Source organism: Helicoverpa armigera, chromosome 13, assembly GCF_030705265.1.
Source record: "Helicoverpa armigera isolate CAAS_96S chromosome 13, ASM3070526v1, whole genome shotgun sequence".
NCBI classification, from domain to species: Eukaryota; Metazoa; Arthropoda; class Insecta; order Lepidoptera; family Noctuidae; genus Helicoverpa; species Helicoverpa armigera.
In genome coordinates this window covers 11,325,953-11,348,615 of record NC_087132.1, presented here as the reverse complement: position 1 = coordinate 11,348,615, position 22,663 = coordinate 11,325,953, and the positions used below count along the sequence as shown (strand labels likewise).

At 35.3% G+C, this 22,663-nt stretch overlaps 1 protein-coding gene across 1 annotated transcript in view; it reads right to left on the bottom strand.

Annotated features, from left to right (window-relative positions):
• LOC110382340 (gamma-aminobutyric acid type B receptor subunit 2) overlaps positions 1-22,663 on the bottom strand; it is a 165,091-nt gene that overhangs the window by 20,109 nt on the left and 122,319 nt on the right. Inside the window, exons 3-4 of the mRNA XM_064037364.1 lie at positions 3,777-3,961; positions 3,296-3,439 (exon numbers count right to left, since the gene is read on the bottom strand). Of these exons, the coding sequence (XP_063893434.1) occupies positions 3,296-3,439; positions 3,777-3,961 (329 nt within the window). The remainder of the gene's footprint in view (positions 1-3,295; positions 3,440-3,776; positions 3,962-22,663) is intronic.

The following is a 22,663-nucleotide window of genomic DNA, read 5'->3' as shown; positions in this document are numbered from 1 at the left end:
TAGGTTCGTTTGTTGGAGTTGACGTCGACGGTAGCAGGTAAGTACCGGATTGAAGTGGATAGAACTGGTTCAAACTGGTTTAAAGTGGTTACAGTTAGTTCGTGACTAATTTGGACGTAGTCATTTTGATGACTGGATTTGAGTGGTTATTGATGGTTAGCCAAGAAGTTATAATGCTTTCTCTATGTTGTTGTTGAAGTAACTTATACATTTGAAATAATATCCTTGTCTGGACTTGATTTTTTGACAAAATAAGTAAGACCAAGTATAAATTATAAGAAGTTGGTAAAGAAATTATAAAACTACTTTTACATTGTTCGGCATCCAACCGTAAGTTTCATTTAGGGACTGGCAAACCTTCTTTGACCCTTATTTATTTAAAAACAAAAGAAAAAGTAATTAAAAAAGTTCCTTAACCCCTTAAACCCTTTTACAAAAACTATTTGAAGAAGCGAGCATTTTGGAGCACGAAACTTTTTCGCTATTGTTCAATTAAAGTCCGAAAATTGCTCATCCGAAGACTTAGATCATTGAACCAACACTAACCACCGAAAGCACAAATCTCAATTAAAAATATGAGTAGTCTGCAACTTTACACAGGGGAACAAGAAGCGACAAAGTGCTCACTTTGGCATTTTCGATCATATCGTTACGCACACACACAACACAATTGACAGACACAAGCATAAATTTGACGATGAATGAGTATGATCTGGCGGACTCATGTCTTTGGCAGAGAGTGCAAGGCGTCTCCGGTTGGTTGAATGCTCTAAGACTTTAGCCGTCGAGGTGATATTAGCAATTTGTCGCGTCATAAACTGACCACAACGAGAATTTTCCAGAATATATTGGAACTTATTTCAGGTTATTTCTTTGGAAGATGTCTTAACGTCTCAAGGATTAGATAAATAGGTTTCGTGGTCTCATTTCTTTTATATAAATAGATTCGCAGCTTCTACGAAAGAATAAGGTTTTATTAGACACAAATTCTGATAAATACAGGTATTGTCTTTGGAAGAATACGGCGTAGTGATGAGTTCTTTATGATGTCCAGACAGTTTTGTTTATTTGTTTTTGAGCTTCTTTTTCTGTCTAGAGGGCTCATTTAAGAACACGTTTCTGATAGGCTAGAACACTTGGATAGATTTGGAAGTGTTTATAAGGCCTTCCATTTATTTGTTAGGTTTTGTTATAAAGGCCTGCTGTTTCTGCGGTATTGCTCGAAAGAGTTACCGCGGCCCTAATACATAAAGGGAAAAAGAAGGTACATGATGGATTTTAGTCAGTAAGAGTCTGACACTCCCTCACGCTGCTAACCCACAGCGAAGGAATCTAAAAGGGGTTTGAACGAAGCCAAAAACTCCAGTCTTTGTCATCGCTTAATAAAAACATTCTCAAAAAATTGGACTCGCAGACCCACCAGCAATTTTCAAAAATGCAGGGGAAACTGCAAAATACCATGTTTTTGACGGTGCCGTGTAGGGGCAGTGAAAATTGGTGTGTCCGCCTCACGTGCTCAAAGGAAACTGATTTTATCTACGTGCGGGGATATTGGAAATTGTTGAATATGGCTGAAGTGGATTTAGATTACCGGTACCTACTTATCTTAAAAGTTATAATGTAGAGATAAGTTGACCTTACAGATCTTTTAAAATATGTGTTGCTGGGAAGTTTGTTGCGCCACTTTTTCTTCTCAACAAAAACACATAAGAAGTGATGAAGGTCGGGCAGTTTTGGGGGCTATTTCATGTAATTTCGTGTGAATTGATTTTTTTATAGTGTACCTATTTAGAAGTCAAACTACCGTCCCACTATTTCCTTATTTCATAGACTTGAGTTCTTACACTAACTTGTGAAAGCGTCGACCAAGAACGGAAATTATTGGCAGAACGATTTTACCTTTAGAAATATCGCTACAAATAAAAACCAATACTACTGATTTTCATAGCTTTCAGCGTCCATTCCGATGGCATAGTAATTTAACTTTCTCAACTACCCGGTTGGCGAAGGTTTTTTCAAAGAAAGAAACTGCACAGGAAATTACGAAATTCCACGAATATTTTACAATCTTTTAAAAAATCGATTTCATTTTTCGTAACTAAAACAATTATAGTTGGGTAATTTTACAAATACACCGATCAGAAGTAACTGTGTGAATTACCGAAAAAGAAGTATACTTCTTATCTTCATCAATTCCTGTCTCACCCGAATTAGTCTTGTTTTATCATTTCAAACATTTTCTCCTCGATTCCTAAATCTTTACAAACCGTCTGTCTAATTTTCAGCCCAATTCTGGGAACTTCATACCCAAGAGATTGCTTGATGTTTTTACTTTTTTATAATACGTTCAAAACTTTCACATGAACACTGCCCGAGCACGAACTGCAAACTTTTAGTCAGCCGATTGTTTGATCGGGCCTATAGTTCGCTATAGTAAGTTCAACTCAGTTGTGCGCGCGGCCTTATGTGTGGGTAACCCTTGTACATATACAGTAACTTTGTGTGCGTGACAAGAGGTACAGTCGGGTACAATACAGTTATTTAGGGGTTGTATACGGGGGTTTGAAGAAAAACAGTTATTACGTAATTTAATGTTTATTTATTTATAATGATTATGAATCGCTATTTGAAAAATCAAATGATGAATTTTCGGATTCGCTACTCTCCAAGGAGAATTATAAATTCGGACTCCAATGTCAAAATGTTTATAGTATTCTTCTTTTTTCTTTTCTACATGTCGACAAGTATTACGCCACATCCCTTCATCAATTTGACTTAGACGTTCATTTATGAGTTTCATTATTTTGTTATTTTGGTCGACATTATGCGAAGCAATATAACTTTTTAAAATTCCCCACACATTTTGTTTACATTATTATACTAGATTATACCTCTTTTTACATTCTTAGTCCACTTTTATTTATTGTCCACGTACCCCGAGCTAGAAAATATGTACTTAAGGAGTATTCAATTCTTAGATACTGTCAATGTCAATTTGAAAATACGTATGAAAAAATAATGAAAAACTATATTTAATAATAAAAAGCTTTGAATGTCGTTTTATTTTTTGAAACGCTTTATCTGACTCCTTAATAATTTCTCCGCGAATAACTAGTATTTTCGTAAACGACTGTACCCATAAGAAAAATTGATAAGAACACGTCATGCTCGGACGACGTCACTGTCACACGAATGAAAGTTGTATATTTACAAGCCGACGCACACATAGGGCCGCGCGCAAATCTGAGTTGAACTATCTTTATAGTTAGTTTGCAATATGCTCGGGTTCACTCACCTGCACAATATTCCAATAGGGCACAATCTTGGCGATGCTCTCCGTGACCTCTGAGCAGGCAGTGCCCAGCAACATCACCATGCGGGAGTCTCGCTCCGTGTACAGCGCGTGGAAGAAACGGTCCACTCCCACTCCTGGGTCGCACTGGAACAAAATCATGGTCATCAGCATTTTTATTGTTTCGCCATAGGACACTGGTCTATGTTCTTTTGTCAGGCTAGCCTGAGACTTAATGGGGCTGAGGTAAATCATCATCTCCCGAGCCTTTTCCCAACTATGTTGGGGTCGGCTTCCAGTCACACCGGATTCAGCTGAGTACCAGTGTTTTACAAGGAGCGATTGCCTATGTGACCTCCTCAACCAAGTTACCCGGGCAACCCAATACCCCTTGCTTATACTGGCTTCTGACTACCCGTAACGACTGCCAAGGATGTTCAATGACAGCCACTACACAGTACGGTTTGATTTTATAGTGACATACCTTAGTATCATTGGTGATGAGATGCAGCCTATATCCTGGCAGCAGACCACGCTTGTTCACATGTTCCACTGCCAGTCTTGCGGCAGCCAGCTCTGATACTCCATCAACTCGAGGCGCGTCTCCCACTGATAGCTCGAAAAGACCCAATATGGAGACGATGCGATTTGATTTGCGTTTTGGGAGGTCTGTGAACAAACAAAATAATATTTACTTTGTAGAAGTTTGAACACTTAAAAGAAGAATTATATTTTAATAGATAACTTGAATGTGACCCTAGAGCTTGTCATGTGTCTTGTCAAGGATGGACGATTTTAAATACAGTTAATTAAATAAATATTTGTGTGTTATCGAAATCAATATTCAGCAGTGGATGCCTTAAGGCTGTTAAGATGGTGAATATTACGTCTTCATAAAATACCTCTAGTAGTGTCACGAGTATTTAAAACAATTGGATAAATATGTGTCCTTAAAATACAATATGCGTTGCTCAGATTAAATGTCAATATTTTAGTTAATAATTTAATCGCAGCAAAAAAACAGAAACAATAGATTTTGCATCTTAACTTTCCATATTACCGACAGGCCTAACAGATCCATCGCATTATCAATTAACCCTTTATACACAGAACCCAAAAATGAACCGAAAAGGGTTCTCCACGTTTTACAAGATAAACACCCGCTTAGGCTTAACACGGGTACATTATATTCCTGTGAAAGATGAAGGGATAACAACATAGAGAACAAAATGACTAGCGGAGGTGCTATAACGGAAAATCTCCTAAGAAAGTGGCGCGCCAAAATGCGGGGGACGAGGAACGTTACTGTCATACGCCTCATTAGGACCCGATAATATTTTGTAATACCAAAAATCATTGACAGATGTCTCAAAGAACCCGAACGCCTCATTTGTTCACTCGTAAGTGATCATTTTGGTCATATTCACCGTACGTATATGACCTAGAAGACGGCGCCTGATCTACCTGCATTATGGCATCTCCGCTCATCATTCCTTATTCCGTGGATAGCATAAATAGCATCTAATATATTATGTAGCAGCTATTCTGTGTGATGAATTGTATGTCGACACGGTAGGAAATAATGTTTTGTTTATATCATGGCTGTGTCCTGTTGCTTTTGATTTAGGCTGCTAATATTTATGGTAAGTGCTCGGATTTAGAGGGACAGCATAAGTGGTCTTTATTAGTACGATGAGAAGTCTTAAGTTGTTAAAGAAGACACATGTTTTTGAGAATTTCCTTATTTTTAGTTTAGCAACAAACATGAATCGTTTGCTTACGAAATACCATACATTAGCAGTGACTATTGAAGTTTTTCAGATAGCTAGTGAGTTACTAGGGCACCAGTAGAGACTGTCGTTTAAACGTGATAAATTGACACAGAGAGTTACTTTTGCGTTTATAATATTAGAAGCATCGGCAAACATATGTTTATGTCAATGTCAATATTTACTCTGCACGTGCATTACAATATGAACCATATACACAAATAAATAGAACATAATATACAAAAGCAAAGCACTCAGGTGAAAATCACCCTTCATTGTCAACACGGAACGTCAGTCGCAGGCTTATTATAGTGCAAACAATATGAGTGCTTATGCAAATACACTTAAATGCGATATTTGCATAAGCGTGTGCAGTGTTATGACTGTTTAAGCTTAAGCTCGTTTCGCTACTGCGTTGATTAGCCTAATGTAGGTACCTGGATTTGAGGATTATTGTATTTGTTCCCACGTATAGTACTTGTTAAGCTCATCATAGTTATCATGTGTAGAGTTTGTGGCTAAGTAGTAGCCACACATAACATGAGGTTAAGCAACGCAATCGTTAAGGACTAGTCTGATACCAGGTTGCCAGTATTGAGCAGACCAGATTGGCAATCTCTCTAAATAAAACTTTGGTATTCAGCTGCATCCAGTTAAACTTTCAAGGTTATTAAAATATCACTGTGAAAAGGCTAGGTAGATGATGAATGCAGTACTCGTCACAAGAGTTTGCCATTCTGAAGGCAACCATTACATTATAGATCTCACCTTACTGGATAAGGTATATTAAGTCTTAAGTTTCTTGGAACCACAATAATTATTCTGCTACCTTCTATACAAGTTTATGATATATCTTTACTCAGCTTCCAGCGTCATCCGTGATTACAATAAAGCTCGTGTTTTGGTTAAATTCGAACCGTTTTACCGTGTTATTGTATGAATGGAACATCGTAATTATGGAGAATAGTAATTAATTGGATACACCCGTCGTTTCAACTAATGAACTAGTTTGTGTATGAATTAGATCATGCATAAAACGGATAGCTGATTTAATACTTATGGCCTTCGCAATCGAAATGGTCATTTATATTCTATGGATTCTCTTACCACATTTACATACAGTGATTTGTAAAATTTTCGTATAATGAACGATAACCAAACCATTTTCAGTTGTAAAATTGATGATTGTCAATGATTTGGTTATCTTATTAAATAACAAAGTTGTAAAGTTTTTCAAAATAACTTTCGTATATAAGAAACACAAAAAATAAATAAAAAACACTGACTTAGAACTTCAAGTCACGTTCTAGAAACAAGAGTACTAACAAATAAAACCTCCATACAACTTTTATTCTCCATAGCACAGTTATATTCATACTCCTTTAGTATTAGAGTGCAAGCATAATGCAGACTAAACAGTCGGCCGACAGGTTAACAAACTTTTTTTTAAAAGAAATTTTTGATTCCTATCAAAGTGTTCAGTCCATCTGATACTGGCTAAACAACAGATCTTCGTAATGCGCATGCTACAAAAAACTCGTTTATATAAACCTGACTGCAAACTAGGGCTGCCATCCGTCCGGGTTTCCCCGGATTTGTCCTCGTTTGGAGGCCGTCCGGGGTCCGTCCGGGCGGGGTTTCAAGAAGTGTCCGGGGAAAACCCGGACACTTTTCATGTAAGGAAACAACTCATTGAATTTAAATATATGTTAATAGTATATGGATTACAAATTAGGTATTATTTTGTTTAAAAAAATCGTACTCGTTCGGGGAAAAAATGCGATTTACGCCAAATGTCCGGGTTTTTTTAATGTTTGTCCGGGTTTGGCGAAATTCGAGATGGCAGCCCTACTGCAAACATAATTTTTTTGAACGTCAGTTTACAAAAGATAGCCCTAAAACGGCCACCCTTCACCACTTCCTATGTGTTTTTGCTGGGAAGAAGAAGTGGCGCAACAAACTCTCCAGCAACACATGTCTGTCTGTAAGTAAGAAGAATCTTACCTTTCATCTTATCTACTTACTGATTTGAACTATCGGCCGACTAAAAGTTTGCAGTGTGCTCTTCCAGTGTATATTGTGTGGGCGTTTAGCACTGAGCACGTATCAGGTAAGTCTGCGGTTAGCGTTCCTTCGTCCTCTAACGTTAACGTACAATTATTTTATAGGTAAGTTTCTAGAATATTCCACGTTGCAACTGTAAATTCTAAAATGTACCTATATGTTCACTTATATCGGGTGTGTCGTTCACAATCACGTTAAATAATATCTCATATACTTTATGATATTCTATGACGAATTGTAAAAAAAAAACCTAATCCATTCAGTGGTTTAACCACAGGAGTCATTTTTCGTTTTTATAATTTACAACATCATGTGTAAAGCAGAGATAAAGTTAGGAGTATCAAATGTTTTGACCAGTTGACAGATGTCAGTTTTCAAGGGAGAATTTCAGTTGTTTGTTATGACTGGCTTTTATATGGTGTTCTAATTTTCACACATTTTTATTCTATTTACTTTCTTTGAAAAAATCGTTTTTTTTTATTTTTACGTATTTTTCTTTTTTGTTTGTATTAATCGACATATATTAACCAGTATATTAACGCATTTCATTTAATGTGATTATGAACGACACACCCGATATATTAACAATGCGATAGTATCTTTGTCTGTCTGCCAAGCTACTTTTATCCGGGTGCAGGAAGTTGTACCTTAAGGCCGCAGGTACAAAGGCGGGGAAAAGCCGGTGCAGTATAATAGTAATTGATATAACTAAATATTTATAAGATACACAAAGAAGGTTGTAAACTCATTATTAAATTAATACAAACAATTCATCCAATTATTCTGAAAGGTATCGTTGTACGATAGTAAAAAATATAAGAATAAATGTTTCAGAGTAATTAAAAGTTCTTTAGATAATATTGATTTGTGGTAAGCTATTGTCTTAAATAAAAGGCTTTACAGTAATTTTTCTGTTTAAAATCTTGATTTTAGGTGGACAAATAATTTAAATGATTGATTTTTTGAGTAGTCTTGATTGTTTATAACTATTAATAGTATTACCTACATAAACCAGATATTACGCAACAATTCGAATTCACAGTGCTATCTAAATCTTTTTGTCCTAAATACAATAAGACAGGTATACCGTAATCTGTCACGTGACAAGCTGCATGCGGGCAGCATCTGTACATGACAGGACTGACAATATCTCCGTTTTACTAACTAAATATTCACTTCAGTTTACGTAAAAGGGGAGATTCCACCGGTATACGGTATTGTGACGCACAAAAATGTATTGTTGGGTATGCACTTTAGCACACTGTAGCAAACTGATTCAAAAGTTCGTGAAACTGCAACCTTTGTGCTCGAAATATAGATATTAGAAGAAATTAGACCTCTTTAGGTTGAAAATATCTAGTGCTAGCAGTGGACTGGAGTCTAAGACGAGCATATATAATTTTTGTGAATAACACTGAAAACACATTTGAAACCAATGCCTTAAATAGAAAACTTGATAAAAACTTTAAACTTATTACAGGCTAAATGGAATTGAAACGAAATAAGAAAATTTTCTTGTCTTGTTTGCCTCTGTATTTACTTTAAAACTAGTCCAAAGGGGCATGCGATGCCGACTTCTGTAAAGAGGCCAAGAAAGTCCAATAGTTTGAAGACTCTATTTCAAATACTAAGAAAAGTTGAAATTAATTTACTGAATTACAGTTTTTTCGACTGTAAAATCACGTGCATATGCTAACTGTGATGCTTTTTATGAGGCTTCCAGCGGTTAAACCTGTTTGTTTGAACGCACATAAAGATATTATTTTTAATCTCGCAGAATCGATAAGCTAAATTTAAAAAAACAATCACGATGTAACGATGCTTACATCAATCGACTTTTCACTGTAAATCAATATTCATCACAACCATAATAAATCTTTTTTCGTACCATTGAACAGAACAAAGCATTTTCCCTTTAATTAATCCCTTAGTTTATTGACAAATTAAACAAAGGCCAACTATTTTATATACGGAGCACGTTTCAAACCTCGTTGAATGAGCAGTAACGAACTTTGTAGAACAACCAATAAGGTTGCTTATGTCAGAAAGTAAAATATGAGACCTCTTTTGAATTTTGTAATTTTATTATCTGTGCTGTGCCCGCGGCTCCGCGAGGACTACTGATGTTCCAGATTTAAACTTGGCTGACGTTGTGTTGGCGGGAAAGTTGAATAAATTATTATTATTTTGCAAAATGAATGAGGTTATTTAGCAGAGAGAGATGAATTTTTGAATTTATTTGATTCCTGAAAGTGTGGAACATAATAACTTTTAGGGCAAGAAGATGTTTCTATACAAAACTCGTTTCATATTCATATTATTTAAAAACTTAAGCAAAACCGTGAGTTATGACGACAAGTGATACAGCTTGTTTCCGGCATCACGTAAGTACCTAGAAATTAATCCTCTTTATCTCATAGCCTGTATCTATCAAGACATCTTATCGACGCGACGCGTCGCCGGCTGGACGCTGAAACTCATTCACCGACATTCTTAATTTAAAACAGTTTGTAAATCACTTTGATAATATGCGTTAGCCACATATTTTACCTTTAAAAAGCCCTAATGACGACTGTTATCTAGTCTAAAAGCTAACTCCAAAACATATTCAAATAGTCAAATCGTTTAAAAACCACTTATTTTGTCATAAATCATCATAATCTCACAAATATCACTTAGACCCTAACCGCTTACATTGTAACAAATACAAAGTTCTATGCCACTATAAAATACATTGAGATCTTAGACCACACCACCAACTGGAGATGCCATTGCCAAGCCTTTTCTTCTGCCAAAGGCTTAATACTACAGGCTATCATCGTATGTATGTATAAGTATGTGTCTTGTGATTGATATGCTACTCGTGTGTCGCACGGACATGATTGAAAATGTATTAAACTCAAAATCATTTATTCAGACTTGGCTGCAAAACAACACTTTCTGCACCTAAACTTAAGATAGTCCCCAAAGCGGCCACCCTTCCCTAAGCTAGTGAGGTATTTTTGCCTTTTTTGGTGTGAAATTATGTAGATATGAAAATAATCAAATTATGAACCCCGTTATCCCTCGCCCCTTCGCGTGATACTTTTTAGCATAGACATTTACACTCATGACGGTTGCAGTTGGTTGAATGATCTAAGCTAGAAGTCACAATGTAAAGGTTACCCATCAGACTATAATGGCTGGTCGTAAGATACACATTAGGTCCATGTATCTCTAATCTTGTTATAAAATTTATAACGGATAATGCTTTTAGATCTGAAAGGCTGTAATTTATTTAGGGGCGAAAATCTAGGGTTAGTTTCGAAAAAGGGTTTTCTTTTTTTGGGTACAGACAGCTTTAAATATGTTAAGAGCCAACTTTATTAGATTAACTTTAAAATGTTCAGTTAGGTAACGGTAAAATAATCAGCCGTAAAATAGTCGCCCATTGGTGATCGTCTGCCAACTGCTTAGCCTTTTCCCGACTACGTTGGGGTCGGCTTCCAGTCTAACCGGATGCAGCTGAGTAGGTACCAGCGCTTTACAAGGAGCGACTGCCTATCTGACCACATCAACTCAGTTATGCAGGCAACCCGGGTAAGCTGCCCATTGGTCATATCAGCGATTTGTTAACTGACAATGGTTCGGTTATCGTTGTAGTTAAATAGTTCAACTCAACGTTAGATTTATAAGTCAATGGTTAGTAATACCTATATGTAATGAAATTGTTAAATTTTCTCCCATTTTCGTAATATGGTCATGGTCTTTATTGCATTATTAACCGCGGGTAAGTGCTGCTTTTAAGTGTCATGTACCTTTATACCTAAATCACACACACAAATCACATAAGTACATGTACCCTTTACATCATTACAGCGATTTCCAGTTAAATTTTTCGATTTAATTAATCTTTATTAAAAAAAATACGGTTAAAAATATAAACAAACGGATTAAGAGCCTGCTCCTTTTTCGGAAATCGGTTCTCTTTGATTGAATTCACACATTTACTGAAAATCATTTTTTCCAACGACTATGCCAACAATCGGCCAACTGTTTAGTCTGCAGTGTTTCGCGTTACTAAAACCTCAATGGAAATACGAACTAGGTGAAACCCTCGGTAATTTCATGATCCTATGACATTTACTGAGGACACGACCGCTCGGTGCAAAAGGTCAGATGTGACTGCCCTAGTTCCGATCATGCAATGCTATTCAGCTACAGATTATTAAGTGAGGCAAAAAGCTACGCGGTTTGTCTATGTCATGGCTTATATACAAACTATTTGGTAATTTGTATGCAGAAATGTTTGTGTGTTTTGATAAATGGCGGGACAATATCTTGCAGGTTTTGATATGACAGGTTTATTTTAGTAATAGGTCAAATAGACTTTCACTATTTTGACATTAATAAGTATTCAGTTCATAAGAAAGCCACGAAGGACCGAATTGTTCTCCAAGAAAAAAACAATCATAGTACTTATCAGTGTTTTGTCCCATAAGTAGATAGAAAACTCTGACTTTTCTTGCGACAATACACATAAATGACACTAGGTAGATCCCAAGTAGCATTTTGTTCCATTTAAGAGTACACATTTAGTTCACAGGTGAACTTAAAGCATTACTACAGTTCACTCGTCATGTATTAGCTGCATTATTGTAATTAATTACACCTATGCCTGTCTAAGGGACTCATAGGAGTGTAGAGTAACACTTTTATACGGTTATGGGTGTTATAATACTCTAACAACTATCCTTTAGTCAGCTTTCTGACTAAGAGCATTATAGGAGGGTAGAGATACGGCAACCGCTGTTTAACGGCCTACTTGTTCGATGTTATAGAGCTAGCATTTTAATAGAACACTTCTGGTCATTTATAAAGCCAAAGGCTGTTATGTCTACTTGTCTTAGACTGTTATACAGCCAGTAGCTGTATTAGGACTTGTTTGTGATACTTAAAATAACCTTTTTTTTACTATCTGTACAGTAGTGTTTAAATGATTCACATGTGGACTGTAGGCTGTTAGAAGGGCTATATAACAGTTCACATAGCCGTATTTCATTTCCACCATTTTGTTCTACGTAATCTAAAATATTTACCAAATAAATCTACAAGATTAATGCAGATTTATCACAAAATACGCAGATAGAGCGAATGAGTTTTGGTTTCATGTTAAAATTAATTACCGTAGTATAATTATAATGCCAATAAATGACAAAAACTGAAGATGTAAATTTTCCTCTCAGCCAGTTTTAAATATTTCAAAATGAATAAAGCGTTTTTACAGAGGCGCGTGAAAATTTTAGTTGTCAATATGTATACATTTCACGATAAAGTTGCATTCCCATGGCATTATCATGATATAGTATATAAAACAGGTACTACCGCGTGTTATATTATAATAATAATCCGCCGGAGTTAGTTTGCCCCGAATCCATTATGCACTCCGTCCGTACAATTGTCAAACTAATATATTAAAATGTGGAAATAATTTAGGACACATGTGAATTTAAGGTAGCTTACTGGAGTACTTTTGTCCGATTTTAACTGTGAAGGCTGTGTATTTAGCCACTTATTACTCTTTATTACACTCATGTACGTTGTATGGTTCACACTGCGTTCCATATAGTGGCGTAAGTCAGCCTTAAGTCCGATGTTACTACTTAAACTGCTATTATAATGCTATTATACTTCTAATGTACAGCCATAGTGAACTTAAGGCTGTCTAATTTGTGCCCAAACTGGTTCAATAAAAGCATTATAGCAAGCTATACAGCTCATATACAGCTGACATACACAGCTTGTAGAGTACATGTGAACGACTAGACATCTTATATAGAACCCCGAATGCTACTTGGGATATATATTAATAAAATTAAAATCACTTACTATCGTATATAGATAAGCCTATAATTTCAAAACAAGCCTCATCAAAAACGTATTACTTTCCTGAACAACTCGCTCGCCAAAGACCAGGCATCAATCAAAAAGCAACCATAGAGAAGATCACATACTATTCACGTCTGAACATTAGGACCAAATGCGGATTTATGGCGAAGGATATTAAAAGATCATCACACATATCCCTTTCTATATAAATATTATAAAGATGGTTCTTTTGTTTGTTTGTATGCTAAACTACTCTCTTCTGCTCCGAAACTATTGGATCGATTTGAATAGCCACTGTTGGAAAACTAAGCTATTACTGGGTGTCTTATCCAGGTTAAGTATTAAGTATAATAAGTTTAAATTAAAATTATATCAAAGAATATCTTGTTGCCAAATGTTTTTTTTTTATTATAGATGTATTGTGACGTTTTGTTTTAAATAATCGATATTTGTAAAAAAATTGTACGCCAATTGCAGGCAAAACATGAATGGGCCTGATTTTATTTTACCACCTTATGTAACAGAAATACCTCTGTTTATGTAAGCATATACCCGTGTTTTCACAAAATACATTATCTTTATGGAAAGTAGATAAAGCAGGTGAAACCGCGAGTAAAACCTAGTATAAGACATGTAATTTTACGATTATATTCCACACTGAATTTATTCCGGACCTAAGCCTTCTATTTTTATATTGAGACCCATCCTAAAATACTAATAAAACATATATATTGAAATGTTAGCCTTTTCCAATTGAATATTTTTATGAGGGTTTTCAATCAATTTCTCTAATAACATAAGACTTTATTTTCAGTTGATAAAGCCGGGGGCTTGAGTGGGATATCGTTTGAGAAAAATTGGGGTTGCCGCAGCTTAACTTGAGAGATCCATCAGTGAGCTATGAGCCTCCCTTTGTACCGAATACCCAGTAAGATAGGTTCGACTTAATTGAAATTAGATAACAATAACATCACCCAGGAAGGGTTCAGTTTACATAAAGCAAGGCGTATTTATGCGTAGTTTGAAGCTTAAAGCAGAAATCATAATTCTATTGTACCGCACTAATTGAATATCAAATTAGCACTTCAAGAAACAGCCAAGATTTTAAACGAAAAGGTTAACTTAATAGACAGCCTCGCAAAACTTTTATTTACCCTCAAAATTGAATTTGGGATTGCTAAGGATAATTATGAAGCACTCGTATTTTTCTTCCCCTACAAATTCAACGTTAAATTTTTTAGTTCGTCAAATTAAATTTTCCGAAAGTCTTGAGAACTTAATGCGGGATAATAGCTTAAGTTTTTGACGTCTCTGTCGAAAGTAATCTTAGTAAAATTAGGTTCCCTTACGGCTTTAGAATTGGTCCTTTTTACGACTTGTTCTACGACAGTAGGAATGGCGACTTGAATTTTTGATTGCTTCAATATTCTGCCATAAACGACCCACGCAGACACCTAAAGCATTTTTTTTCTTAAAACTACAGGACATTTCACACTAATTCCACAAACAGAAAACTAAACGACAGCAGCAAAAACAAATGTGAATAAAAACCATTTAAAACGACGCATAAATCCTTACTGACTGGCATTCTAATTAATCTGTAGGCAAAATTTGCATTCGGAAATATTAAGCCATCCGGACACGACAGCGTTAACGGCCATGCTCTCTCGTACTAAAAAGCTAGCAATAAATTCTAAATTGCAATTTTATTGGACAATCGTAAATCCTGGGCCTTTCTTATAAATCTAATAAAATGCGCTTCATCCACTCGAGACATTGTAAGATCGCTTAAAAAGTTAATTTCCTTAAAAGTTTTCAAAATGGCCGCTGTGATTTCGCGCGCTAAGTGCTCGGAAGGACTTCAATCAAGTTTTTGTGGGCATTTTGATTGGATTTCTTTCTTCTCGTTGTGTCTTGAATGTAATTGACGGATTAAGAATTAATTTGTTGTTAATGGTCGAGCGTCTGAGTTTGTTTTGACTTGTGAAAACTTTTTCTATAAAATTCTTGTTATTTGCTAATAATTTGGTCCTTTTATTTCTCTTTTATTTTCGGATAGAAACGTTGTTGTTTATTTTTATAAGAACTGAAATAATCTACTTCATTAACATTTTTATTTAGAATCTTGTTCCTTTGTGATCTTTAAGAATAGCTAAGGCGCCACTTATCTATAAGATAGCCAAACATTACCTAATACACGAACATGATACTACCACCAAAACCCAACACGACTAAATTGTATTCCCAACTAAAACCCATTCTGCGAAGCAAAGCCCAACCTCTAGTTTAATTTACGATCTATAGGTAAAGCCCCTAACTAACCTGTTGACCTTTCATCTGAGACCTTCGGGCCTAAATGCACTTACTGGATCCTGGGTCTTCAATTAACACCCTCACTAAGGGTACTATGGAAATGACTTGCGGGGTCTATTTTTAGAAGACCCCCGAAGATTCTGAAGGGCTTTGGAAAGGGAGCCCAAATTGTTTGTGAATTCGAATAATTAATGCTGATCTCTCATCAAGCGTTGTGCTTTATTTGGCTTTAATTTGGTTTTCGTTTTATGTTTATTTTAGATGAATTTTAGATGTATTCCTTTTTGCTAGCTAGCGAAAGAAAGATTTATCATTACTTAGGTTCAGCGCCATACTTTTTTGCTTTATATGTAATACATAGAACATGCTTGGTTATTTACAGCTTTGGTTCCTTTGGATACAATATAGAATCAATGCTTACCTAATTTGTCATAATGACGTAAAAAATAACTACATATTATCCCAACCAGATAGATCATACAAAAAAATAATACGACCGTCCATATGTATGTACAAAAACCAGTCTCATATACTGAGCTCTTGTCCAAATAATCTAAATCCAGGACGATCCAAATCTGTTTACTAAACAAAGCCGACGTACCGTACGGTGGACGTTCACAATATGCCCCTATACCGGACAATGTACATTATACTGGACAAAGTGCCTTATACTGGACAATAGCCGAATATAGGCTTTGTTAGCGGTAATGTTTCAGCTAAATGAGGCCGGATTAGGGTCAATTCATTATGGTTTAGAAGTTTATAATTTTGAATAATTTATTGCTGTTTTCGTCTACTCTATACCTATTTAAAGTTTTAAAATAATATGAGCTATTATTTGGTAGAACTTTTTGTTAGTTAATTATTTTGAAAAATGTCCGCACTCAATCTTAATAGCTAAACGGCAGAATCTAAAATGATAGGAGTTATATTTACAACTTGAAAGATTAATATAGCTTTTGTAGCCAAAATACCACCCAGTCAAAAGAAGATATTAACCCAATATCTTCTCTAAAAACATAACTTTATTGAGCTCTTACTGTTTCGTAAAAACTCCGAGTTTTTATCATAAAATTTTAATTAAAATACCCTGTGGAAATTTTTGTTACCGGTCCTATGGATACGGAAATTTTTTGGAGTTCAAAAGTTTAAAAACAAGGGGGTTATTATGGTGTCAGGTGGAGCTTTGGGGATGACGAAAAACACGGCTTTTGATGACAAAAAAAACTTCGGCCATCAATTTTGTTTTTGGCCGAAATGTCAATTGATACTTTGGGGTCTATGTTGTAAGAATAAAGTTTAAAAGTTAGTTTCGTACGAGTTTAGAACTTTGGTAAATTTTCGGAATCTGTTACTAATGATCGAGGTTAGAGGTAAAAAAGTTTACATTTTTATACCTATAGTAAACCTCCATAATCTTTACCTTAAAGCAAAGAGATCTTTTATATAATAAAGAGAAAAAGTTTTTTGTCCACCACTGAAGCGATTTGAAAAAATATTTTACTGTTGTTCCATATGCTATATTTTATCCCGGTACATTAATTTATTCCCACAGGACGCAGGAAAAACCCCAGGAAAACGTACATAGCTAGTTTTCCCGGGATTTTTTTACTATACTTAATTCTCCGAACTACTTCTTTACTTTAGATTTTAGATTCCATAAACCTTCTATCAACTCCATTCTTTGTCGATAGCAACAGTGAATCTCGCATTACAAACAAGCTCCGATTGTCTACAACTTCACCTTTTCAAACTGCTGCTCACTTTCAAAAGTCGAGTAGTGCCTTCAAAAATCAATTAAAGACTTGCACAGTTCCAAAGTCTTTGAACTAATTCAAAGTTCAAAGACTTTGGGACCGTAGTGAGTCCACAATTGCTTTGAGTGTCACTGACTGGTTTAATTACTGTGTCAGATTCTGCGGCTTGGCGAGTATTGGTCGGTGTAGATCCAAAATTAGAATCTTTGATTGGAAATAGATCTTAGTTGTCGATCTTACGTAGGTAGCTGCGGCTTTTCTTCATTGGTACAAATTTAACACCAGCTTCAACCCCTCTTTTCACCCACCTCTTGGAGAAACTACTTCAATCACCTAGATTAAAAGCACCATATAGCCTTCCTCGATAAAGGGCAATCTATCACTAAAAAATATTTTGAATGAAACGATTGGTTCCTGAGATTAGCACGTTGAAGTAAATAATTGAACTATTTAGCTTTATGTAATGTCAATTTTAACACTCGTTTCGAATTGCATTTATATTTTCTGTTTAAGGACCTTTATGCCATTTTGTTAATCAAGCATTAATGGTAGCAGTACTTAACGGGTATACAAATGAACTAGCTTAAGGAATAAGGAAGACGGAACATGGACGATTAAGACTACGAGTTTCCTTCCTGTTGCAAAGACGGGATGTAGTTAAGAAGACTGATGAATTATACGTAAGTACTTCTGATGAAGAGATTTCATCTGATAACTTGGAAGTTTATTAAAAAATTACCTACACTTTTTTAGAAAATTCGTAAAAAATAAAGATACGCATGTTGATGACCTAAAGATATGATGATGATGATATGATGTAGATGTGATGTGTGATGATTTTATTCGTTTTTAAAGTACGTCCGCGATCACACTATTTTTAACCGATTTCCCAAAAAGAAGAAGGTTATTAAATTGGATGTTTGTATTTTCTTTTAAGTCAAGTTTCATGAAATATAATGCGATCCGAGAAAGATTACAGGACCATCTACCATCATAACAACCTTTTGGATCCCTCACAATATCCCAAATAACCGAAAAACATCGACAAAACAGTTTCCCCGCCCTAAAAGCGGACGCCTGGACTAACAAAGCGGAATAATCCGTTTTAATGGCAGCCGTATCACAAAATTTCAATAGGCTTGCATCCCGGCTGAACGCAAGTGCATTCAAATGTGGAGGGTCGGTTGAATGCACCCGGTGCATGGAGAACAAAATCACTAACGGAGGTGCCATAACGTGCTGCGGGATCGTTCGAAAGACCAAGGCCCTGGAACACGGCCCTGGAACGGCTACGAAGGAACATGAAGGGTTTTACTCAGTAAGAGTCTAATACGCTGCTAACACAGCAGGAGGGGCCATTTGATAATTTTTCATCAAAAAGGTTCCATAACGGAAAATCGCCTAAGAAAGTAGCGCAACAAAGTGCGGGTGAGTGGGGGACGAGGAACGTTATTAGCTCCGCCTTTATACGCTTTCTTTGGACGCGTTTTTTTTTGTAATGCCAAGAATCGTTAACAGATGTCTCAAAAAACAGAAAATCCTCGCTAGTTTACTTGTAACTAATCTTTTTGGTTATGCCCACTGTACGAATTTGACGTTGAAGAAGGCGCCTGACCTACCTGCATTATGGCATCTCCGCTCATCTTTCCGTACTCCGTGACTGCGTGCATCTCGTAATACCGTTTTACGAGTCAACGAGGCTCTGCTGCTATTTTGTTGGAAAAAGCGTAGTAGGTATCAATTATTGTTAGATTCATATCTAAAAATGTTTAAAAATATATTACGTATTTTTGGTTTATTTATCGATGCCGCTAGGAACATGTCACCTCACTATTTATGGAATGGAAATAACATGCATCGCTTAAAATGTGATGAAATGAAATGAATTCTAACGAAAAAAATCAAGCTCTGAGTATTATTCTGTATATCCTATGAGTAATTTCAATCTTTATGAAAATTGTATATCTATCTCATTTTACATAGAAAACTTTATACATAACTTCCATATACATGTCGCTAACGTAGAATATAATGTTTCATTATCTTTAGATCTAGCCTAGGATATAATATCATCCTAGGCTTTATACCAAGGAAATATAACCTCGAAATTATTTGTTCGCTCATAACATTATATACGTGTTTTATATTTATGTGCTATGAAATATTGATGTCGTCGCCTTTACTTTCGTAATAAGAAATAAGGATAAATATGGCGTGATTTCTTCCTCAGTATTATCTATCTATACTCATAATAAAAAAAAAATGTTTGTCTGTTTGTACCTTAAAGACTACGAAACTCATCCACCGAGCCTTTTTCCCAACTATGTTGGGGTCGGCTTCCAGTCTAACTGGATGTAGCGGAGTACCAATGTTTTAAAGGTCTACCAAACTATTATAGAGCCGATTAAAAAAAATATTTTACTATTGAATAGATTGCTACCCAATAGTATAAAAATATAAAAAAAAATATAGCCTAAGAGTCAATACTCTTCCCGAGTAACGTAGGCTATATTTTTATGCCCGGTACGAGCAGTAGTTCCCACGTGACGCGGGTGAAATCACGGGAAAACAGTTAGTAAGAAATAAGGATAAATATAGTGTGATTTTGTCTTAAGTGTTATGTTACGATAAACTAGAAGCATTTGGGTGAGCGCCAAGTGAAGATGGAAACTGAAATTAAACGGATAAGATTACTTAGAACTTATGATAGTTGGTGTGATAAGTTTTCATTATCAAAGCATTTGTTTTAATGAAAGTGCAGGTTATGTTCTAATATTTTTCCGGATTCAAATAAAATAAAAATGTTTTTGGTTATTTACTCTCCAGCTGGTCAGGAAAAAATTAGATTTTTCGTTCTGTTTTAAATTAATGTATTGTCAATGAAACTTGTCTCACAAAAAATATTTAGCCGATGTCATAGACTGTCTCATACAGACATACATAGAAGTCAATAACGCCCTTCTTTTTGCATCAGGGGTAAAAAATAGTAATGAATTTATTGTGAAGCAAAGGACCATTCATCTATACTTATAGTATTATAAGGACAAGCAGAGATTTGAAATGCAGGCAAAACTGTAGGCTACAAATAATAAAAAAACTCGTAACTACATTTTTCATTTTCTAACGTAGTATAGCCACGGGTATAGCCTTTCTTTCAAATACGATTTCAAATGCATTGTTATTTTCAAGATTTTACCATTTACCGGGATAGCGTATCAAAATAAATAGTTGTAGGTACCATTTCTCAACAGTTCCATGAAAAACTACAGCTACACGTTTTTCAGTATCCATTGTAAACGGAGAACAGAGCAAGGTGTAAACTATTTGTAAACGAATGCCAAGTGAATGCTTTGCGATGCAATAGAGGTGCGTTCCGGGCTTTATTTATTGGCCTTGTTTGGAATGGTGGGAGTGGGATTAAAATAAAAAAAGGAAGTACATAAAAATCGCTAGAACATGAAGCACAACAAGTAAGATATGGATAAAACAAAAATAGGGACAAGTAAAAGAGTGACAATTTGACATAAGAGAGGAACAAATGTCGAAAATATACACCCACGCAAAATGGCCCTCGCTCAGCTTAATGCTGCTCCAGACTAGGGGCCCGACTACGGTTAGAAAAATTCTGAAAGATATAATAAATAAAGATTTAATTGAAACTTTAACGGATTTTATCGCGGACATATTAATATTATTTAAAAGCAATTTTATTTAAATGTCTAATATTCGGGTTAGTGTCAGAAATCAATATAAAATAAAGATATTTAATATAGCGCAAATCGACGCTTTTAAAAATAAACATTTTTTTATTTATTTATCCTCAATTAATCGCTCTTACGCATAATCTATGAAAGCGTTAACCTTGACTGCAGACTAACCAAAACCAAACAGCCAACAGTTGAGAACCAAACCGCGCACCCGACAAAAACAAGTCCGAGAAAAAACTCCAACTTCAGAATGCAAACAAAAAACAAACGCGAGTGAACAATAACAAGTATTCAAAGGCTGGCTACAAACGAACCGACGTAAACTAACTGTAGCATTTGTAGCGCTGATATAATTACTGGCAAAAAATATGGCTGCTTCAGTGAGAAAACAAAACAAAAGAGAATAGTGATTAGTTACTCTGTTTTGTTTTAATTGTTGTTTTAGGCTCGGTTTCTATATATCTAGGATGTTACTGTTTGTAAGTGTAATGAATAATTTATTGCTTGGGTGTTTAATTCGCATATATGTATACAGAAAGTATGCAAAATAGTAGTCTTATAAATTACAACAATTAAAAAAAAATCGCCTTATAATTCTCGGAGAAAAATTTCAAAACCTTTAATTGCCACCACGAGACCAATTTTGATGTAAAACTTTCTATATTTTCTTTACAAAAATTAAAAAAGAAAACAAAAGCAGTTTTCATCCATTCACCCCATTGTTTTCAAACACAAAAGTTTATATTTAATCTCCCCAGGATCCATATATCACGTTAATAAGTTAATTTTACCGTCGAACATAAATAATAAGGTTAAATTTATTTAGCCAGCACCGCGGCTTCTAACAGACTCTAAAGTTGATCTGTACTGCAATATTGTGTTATCCCAACGGTGTTGTTTTGGTATCTAGTGATTTCTTGCCGGTATCTTGAAAATAAAATCGGAAAGTAAGAAGTACTTAATATTTGTAAGAGAACTTATTTGAGAAGAAAAGGTTATCTACCTTTATTCTTCAGTAAGGATGATATCCGGTTAGGTAGAACTGAGATTGTACTTTCTTTAGGAAATACTTAACACGAAATCTGTAAAAAATGTTTAGTTGTCGTAGCCACTGCGACAGCTAAACATTTTTCTAGTTGTTAAATCACTAGCCTCTCAAGTGCCGCTGTGTAGGTTCGATTTCAGGTCAGGAAAGTAGATTTCAATGTAAGTTTTTTAAGAAAATCTTGGATACCTGTGATTGAGTAAAAGTAGAGGATTTTAAAATCTGAAATCACCAATCCGCCTTAAGCAAACTCATTCTTCTCTGAATGAGAATGGGTCTCTGCCCTGCGATAGTGCAGTGTGACAATAAACAGGCTGATTAAAATATTAATAGAATTGAAAAGGTATTAATAGAACAATGTACATTCGGAGCGCTCAAAGTGTGAAAACAACAAAATTACACACTTTAATACCCTCAGTAACATGTAGAAGGATTTCTAACCGAAACTTTAGTGGGTGTAACCGAGTCAACGTACAAACTAAATTAAAAGGTGAATCACAAAAAATCTGTATGAACCGCGAAGTAATCTGAAAAAGCGGTTTAATTTCAGTTGTTTTATATCTCTTTTTATACGATGAAAAGCTTCGCCACTACATCTGAGTAATCCTATTGTTTTTGGAGAGAAAAATAAATAGTTTTTATTCTTTGCTGTTTTAGTGTAAAGATAACTGTAGCAATTATATTTATAGTTATATAATTTTGCATTGTAAGGAAATGCTTTACATAGTAAAAAGTTACCGGTCTATCTGTACCTACTGTCTACCGGTCTATAAATAAATAGTGTCTGTCCCGACACTATTTATTTATTTATCTAAATATATAAAACTCAAAGGTGACTGACTGACTGA